The sequence below is a fragment of the Asparagus officinalis genome, chromosome 7, assembly GCF_001876935.1.
Source record: "Asparagus officinalis chromosome 7, Aspof.V1, whole genome shotgun sequence".
Classification (NCBI taxonomy): domain Eukaryota; kingdom Viridiplantae; phylum Streptophyta; class Magnoliopsida; order Asparagales; family Asparagaceae; genus Asparagus; species Asparagus officinalis.
The window spans coordinates 33,215,515-33,223,127 of NC_033800.1; the positions used below are offsets into that span (position 1 = coordinate 33,215,515).

At 29.5% G+C, this 7,613-nt stretch overlaps 1 protein-coding gene across 1 annotated transcript in view; it reads left to right on the top strand.

Moving 5' to 3' along the window:
- Positions 4,090-7,613, top strand: part of LOC109849811 (ERI1 exoribonuclease 2-like) — a 21,965-nt gene continuing 18,441 nt past the window's right edge. The window contains 1 exon segment of the mRNA XM_020419692.1: positions 4,090-4,177. Within this exon segment, the coding sequence (XP_020275281.1) occupies positions 4,096-4,177 (82 nt within the window). The 5' untranslated portion in view covers positions 4,090-4,095.

A 7,613-nucleotide genomic window follows, 5' to 3' on the forward strand; every position in this document is an offset into this window, starting at 1 on the left:
AGTCTCCCTTTTCGGCCTCCCTCTCCGCCACTACTGACCTTGAGCACATCCTCAACAAGTTCGCCTCAATGTCTATGACAAGATCTCCTTCTCCGAGATCACCGCCAAGAAGAAGGCCATAAGGGACCCTAGATAATGTATGAATCTTGAGTTGAGTATTGTATTTGTCATCTATGGTGGAGAATAGCCACAATATTGAGTGTACAGAGATTCATATGAAAGCTTTTTAAAAAGTAGAGGATTCGACTTTCCATAACAAGCAGCAAGTTCCCCAAGACCTGTAATGTATCAATATTTTTAAAGAAATTTGTAATTTCTATTTAAACATTATAAAAAGATAAAAATATAAAGAAATACCGACTAAATGCGATTTCTGTTTGACAATTTTTAATGTTAAGTTCAATATGTATGATGTTAAGTCTTACAAGTTGAAAGTAAAGTCCAATGGCTTGTATGTTAAGTCTGCTGGGTTGAATAACAGGTCCAAAGGTAGAATGTTAAGTGTAATTGATTATATTTTAAGTGTAATTTATTGAATGTTAAGTGTGAATCGTTACATGTTAAGTCTAAGTGTTGTATGTTTAGTCTAATTAACATAATATTAATTCTAATTTGTTGAATTCTAATTGAACTCATTACATGTTAAGTCTAATCATTGTATGTTAAGTCTAATTGACGTGATGTTAATTCTAATTGGTTGAATGTTAAGTTTATAGAGTTGAATGTTAAGTCTAATTGGTTAAATGTTAAGCCTAATTGAAAGATATTTTTATCTAGTAAAAAGCATGTTATTTGTAATGAAAATAATGTTAAGTCTAAACTATCCCATGTTAATTGTAATGAGAGGAATGTCAAGTCTAATCTGCTGAATGTTAATTCTAATTAGAAGAATATTAAGTCTAATTAATAAGTTGAATGGTAAGTCTAATCGAAAGATTGTCATGTCTAATCTGTTGAATGTTAAGTCTTGTATGTTAACTCAAATTGGCTCGATGTTAAGTATTGTTTAATTTTTTTTATTTGTTTAGTTTTTATTATTTATTATAGATTTTATATTCTGATTATTTTCTAAACATTTATTTTTTGAGTTCAAAGTGGGGCAACACTACAAATGTTTAGAAAATAATCAGAATATAAAATCTATAACAAATAATAAAAACTAAATAAATTAAAAAATTAAACAAGAATTAACATTGAACCAATTTGAGTTAACAAACGAGACCTACCATTCAACAAATTAGACTTGACAATCGTTCGATTAGAGTTAACATTCAACTTATTAGACTTAACATTCCTCTAATTAGAATTAATATTCAGCAGATTAGACTTGACATTTCTCTCATAAGAATTAACATGGGACAATTTAGACTTAACATTATTTTTTATTACAAATAACCATGCTTTTCATTAGATAAAAAACATTTTCCAATTAGGCTTAACTTTTAACTAATTAGACTTAATATTTATAGACTTAACATTCAACCAACCAAAATTAACATAACGCCAATTATACTTAACATACAACGCATTAGACTTAACATGTAATAAGTTGCACTTAATATTCAACAAATTAGAATTAACATCAAACCAATAAGACTTAACATACAACACATTAGACTTAACATGTAACAAATTACACTTAACATTCAATAAATTAGACTTAAAATATAATCAATTATACTTAACATTCCACCTTTAGACCTATTATTCAACCTAGTAGACTTAACATACATGCCCTTGGACTTCACTTTCAACTCGTTAGACTTAACATCATACATATTGAACTTAATATCAAAAATTGTCAAACAGAAATCACATTTAGCCACTATTTCTTTAAAGTTTCATCTTTTCATAATATTTAAATAGAATTTATATTTCTTTGACATAAACCGTACCTTACAAGTCTTGGGGAACTTGTTGCTTGTTATGAAAAGTCGAATCCTCTACTTTTTGAAAAGCTTTCATATGAATCTCTTTATACCCATTATTATATGAATCTCTTTATACCCATTATTACGTCTATGCTCCACCATAGACGACAAATACAATACTCAACTCAAGATCCCTACATTATCTAGGGTCCCTTATGGCCTTCCTCCTTGTTGTGATCTCGGAGAAGGAGATCTTGTCATAGACAATGGAGGAAAATTTGTTGAGAGTGTGCTCGAGGTCAGTAGTGACGGAAAGGGAGGCCAGAAAGGGAGACTGTGAGGATTGAGGATGCACTCGAGGTTGTGATGGCGGAGGGTGATGCCGAAGAAAGAGACAACACGGCCAGAGCATGCACCTAAGGTCGATGGTGGCTGAGGAGGATGTCAGTGTCTGAGGGAAAAAGGAGGAAGAGGAAGAGAGGAGGAAGGCTAAGGTTAGGAGAGAGAGGAGGAGAGGAGAGGAGAGGAGGAAGGAGGAGCCATGGAGATTGAGATTTGGAGAGAAGAGAGAGGAGGAAATAATGACATTTTGAGATTTTTTATTTTTTTCTCTCTCTACTTAGTTGGGAGGGAATAAAGATCGAATCATATTTTTTTTTAGATTTTGGGGGCTTTTACACATGGGAAAAAGGTTGAAGGGGTTGATCACATGGGGGTTTTAAAATTGGGACCTCGACACAATTTTCCCTTAAACAAATGTTGATTAAAACAATCCAAATATAAATGATTAAATTCTATTGTTTATGAGCTGAGTACTAAAAACTATTTGTTTACTGTTAAACTAACTACCGAGTCGAACACGACCGAACAATTAGACAAGTAATTAGTGAACTAATTTGTTAATTATTTGGTTCAGGCTTGGCCACTCAAAGAAAGATCAGTTGAATTTGTCAGAGATGAACATTATAAAACAAAGTAAGAGATAAAAAATTCAACATCGGTCTATATAAAGAAGCAAACGCCCAAAAAGAAGTCTTTCTTTACTCAATACCTCAGCACAATCTGCTTGCGTTTCTCCCTATTCCAGTCTGATCAAGAATACCTTCCAAGGTGAGGAACCCTCTGCATCCTCTTCTTTTGATCTTCGTTATTTCTAAAAATTCATTGTTAATCCAGTTAATGATCCCTGCGATTAAGATGGGTATTTTTCCAGATTGTGCTTAAGAAGTCTCTTTTATGTAATGGATCATGATGATTACCAAATATTTTTAGAATGCTCTTATTGTTTTGTTGCCTTATGATGGGGTCAAGTTATGAACTAGAAGTCTCTTTTGTTTCTGAGATGCTCTAATAGGTGTTAGTAAACAATTAAGGAGACAGAAATTCTGAGGCGTGAAACACTTTCCTTAAAGAAATATTTGCCCCCACTTGATATTCAAAGTTGCTTCGGGTTAATGCAAATTTTCTTCCCAGGATACAACAGAAAATAAAAATTCCAGTAAGCAAATCTGGAATTTTCCTTAATTCGTTGTGAAACAAGTTTGTAATATTGCAGATGTTTTTGCTAGAAAAGATTCAGAAAATGAATTGTTAAAAGATATCTGAAAAGCATAAACTATTTATAGTTTTGAAAAGGTGCTTCCAACAGTCACAACTTTTCAAAACACCCCTTAGAACAAACAGCCACTTTTCAACAGTCACTTGTCTTTTCATAATTTTTAAATTTCGAAATAACATTAAAAATAAAATATATTCAATATATAATTATATATATATAAAATAGAACATTTAAGCGGCAGCGGCAAGCGTGCAAAGTGCTAAGTGCGTCTAATAATCGCGCATTATTCGCGCTACCCGCACGCGGGTTTAGAAGCCTACACTTTGATCCATTATTCAAAGCCCAATAAGCATTCAATGCTTTTAAACCTCTAAAAGAATGTTCAAAATTCCAATGTGGGACTATCTTGTTTTTTACAAACAAATACTAACAATAGGTCAGTAGGGAATTCTTTTGAGTACTGATTCATGTCTTTTCGTTTACTTAATATACATAAATGGATTTAGAAAAAGTAGCATCTTTGTCTTTTACTAGCTAAAGCTAAAACTAACCTATAAGGGAAATTATCGCAACCAATTTCAGAATTTGTAGTGCAATTTCGCTGTGACTACTTTCATACTCATCTATAGTACAAAGTTGTTTGTGATTCTCTTTAGGCCGTCCAACATGCTTTCGTCTGCTCATGGACTTCAGTACCAAACCGAGTATTTTGTGGTTATCGACTTCCAAGCTACTTGTGAGAAGTACATCATTACTCTCTTTAAAAGCACGAGTTCGGAAAATCTTTTTTAGACAAATATACCCCTTTATAGTTTGAACTACCTTATCTATAATCAAATTCTAATTTTTAATGGTCAATATTACCCTTCACTATTTTGAATATTTTATTTATATCTTAATCTATCCTAATCATAATCATATCTTATCCTAATCCTATGTAAACCATGTTTAGCTTAACAATTTAAAAAAACTAATATTAATAAAATATATAAAACATAAAAATGATATTAGTTTGTTAAGATAAAGAAATTACAAGTAGATAACATATTATAATACATGAAGTATTGCAAAAAAACCATAAAAAGTTTTAAAATTGCAAAAAAGACCCTGAAAAGTTCAAAATTATAAAAATCATCCCAATGTCTCAAAACTTAAAATAAAAAACATGAAATTAAAAAATTAACATCAGCTTGCAAAGAATTTAAAATTTACAGTTAACACCTCAATGTCTCAAAAATTATAAAAACACCCACAAAAGTTTAAATTACAGACAAGCACATTAAAATTCTAAAATTTTAAAACTTACAAACAACACAGATGAATTCAAGAGATTACCATGATACACCTAAAATTTTTGACATTTAAATTTAAATTTTTTAATTAACACCCTCAATATCTCAAAAATTATAGAAACACCTTCAAAAGTTCAAATTATAAAAAGCCACCCTAAAATTCTAAAATTTGTAAATAAAATAAGATGAATTCAAGATATTACCCTTAGACACCTAAAAAATTAAAATTTGCCAAAATTAACCTCAAAATTTTTAAAAAACTCCTTCAAAATTTAAAAATCGTAAAAAAAACTCTAAATTTTCAAAATTTTTAACTAGCACACATCAAATTCGTCGATTGGTAGACCGCTGAAATTTAATATTTTTCAAAATTAATCTATAGTTTTAATAATTGCAAAAGACACCCTCAAAATTTTAGAGTTACAAGAAATATACTAACATTTAAAAAATTACCACCAACACATGAAACATAGAATTTACAACTACCAAACTTAAAAGTAAATTTTTTTAAAAACTCTTTCAAAAATTTAAAAATTATAAATCACACCCTCAAAGTTCAAAACCACAAAAATGGGCTAAAATTTTAAAACTTGGCAAAGAAAAGTGTAATTGTTTGGTATTTTTCATATATATATATATTAAAATTTCTAATTTAGGGATTTACTATCCATTTTCAGCATCTAAGAATAGTCTAAGTTGATACTGGTAAACAAAAACAATAAGAATTGATTAAAAACATCCGGTTAATGGATAAAATTTTTAAAAATATTATAGATTAAAAATTATCGACACTATATAAATTAAAGTAATTTCATATAATTTTAGTAATAAGTTGGGGTAGCCAAAATACATTCGTAACATTAATTGATAGATGTTTAAATCCATAGAAATGATAAAACACTATAATATTATACCTTAGCATTAATTGATTTTAATTTAGAAACTTTAATCTTTGACGTTAATAATATTTATAGGGTAAAAGAATACAAGGAATTACATATGGAGAAACTATTAGAATATTTAGAGATAACTTTAAAAGAATTGAGTTATTTCCATTGCAAATGGGAAAGTGATGGAAATAAATCTAAAATTCAGAAAACGTCAATGAATCACTTGAATTGGCATTAACATAAGACATATCTATTAATGAAGCACTGAATGAGTTACATTAAAAAATAATTTAATAACTTTATCCTAATCAAAGAAAAAATCTCCATGGAAGACATAAGAAAAATTAGTAAGTATTCATAAATTCCATACTGTGTTCTTCAAATTAAATATTAATATTATAATCTAAGAGAAATTAGTAATGAATAATGCAGGTATTTATTTTAGATCTTTATGAAAAATGATAAGGATAGAGCAAAGGTAATATTATTGAAATAACAGAAATTCTTATTGGATGCACATCAGAAGAATTCATTTTAGAGGAAAATAAAGAGATAGCTTCTAATTTATTTAAGTAATAAATTAGGAACACAAAGAATTTTATATATATGAAATTAATATTTATTCTCATTGAAATAGAAAAAAATCAAAGTCTATATTTTGAGCAGTTTGTGTTGAACATCATAAGTACATTTGACTTCTTTGTAAAGTTAAATGAGATGATAAAAAATTAACGAGCCTAGGAAAGATAATAGCATAAAAAATACAAAATTAGCCTGATGTCACAATTGATGTAGATGATGAAGACAATACTCTAGAATTGTCCGAGAAATGATAAATGATAAACCTGAAGAAGGATTGATCTTAACTCAATAAAAAATAAAATAGAAGAAATAAAAACAATATTTTATGAATATTTTATAGAATAGTTTAATTATTTTGAGTGAAATTAGGAATCTTTAGAAGGGAGTTTCATGAATTTTTTTCAGTACTTTTATATTCTTATGTGGATGTTTTTATCATATAAAAGTATACTAGAGTTAGCATTAATCTTTAATTTATATTTTTTTATGAAGTCTATCAATGATTAGGAATAAACTTCATATTCTCTTTTGCATCGTTTTAACATACTTTAAATCAATCATTTTGCCATATTGGTTTTAAATATTCACCTTCCTTGTATAACACTATTTTAATATTTTTCACTTTGCAATGCTATACTTTCTCAAATAAAGCTTAGTTTCATATCGGTCAAAAATAATATGAAAATTCAAATTATTTTTAAATTATATTTGTTTTTTGTCAATTCAAATATCAACATGAAAATTTAAATTGGGTGTATCCCATTTAAACAAACATAAAAAAATAATCGGGATGTAAGAGTTTAAAGAAAAAAATGAGCACAAACTGCCAAAAATACTTAATCATGGTATTAAATCACGTGCATTGCACGTGTGTAAAAACTAGTCAATGATAAAAGCACATGTTGACTTTCGTGTCAGCTTCACATAGTTATGTCCCCGGAAACGTAGCCCCTGAACGCGGGGGGAAAAATATCATAGAGATGCGAGGACTCTTTATTAAAAAAAGGTATATGCGGAAACTGAGTTGCACATACATTTATATTTTGTTTGAAATGATCGATATTCTACCTGTTAATACTAATTTTATTGTTCGTACGTACTTGCTTTTACCCATACCGTGTTGAGGCAATTTCCAGGAGCCCAAAGGTCAAGTACATCTTTGTCCAGGAGCAATAATCGGAGTCATATCATCCACTTGGCACAATAATCCAAGCAAGATCCTCCAACATATCTCCCGCGCGCCATCTTTGATCAGCGTCTCTAATGCAATCAATGCTAGAAGTTGCCCTTCGTGAGATAGAGATTATCCTCATGCGTCTCGGCCAGAAACACCATGCATGTCACATCGATCGTAATTAGGTAAACAAACATCAGCCCGATTCTCTGATCGTAATTAGGTGGTGTAACCAAATTATCAAGG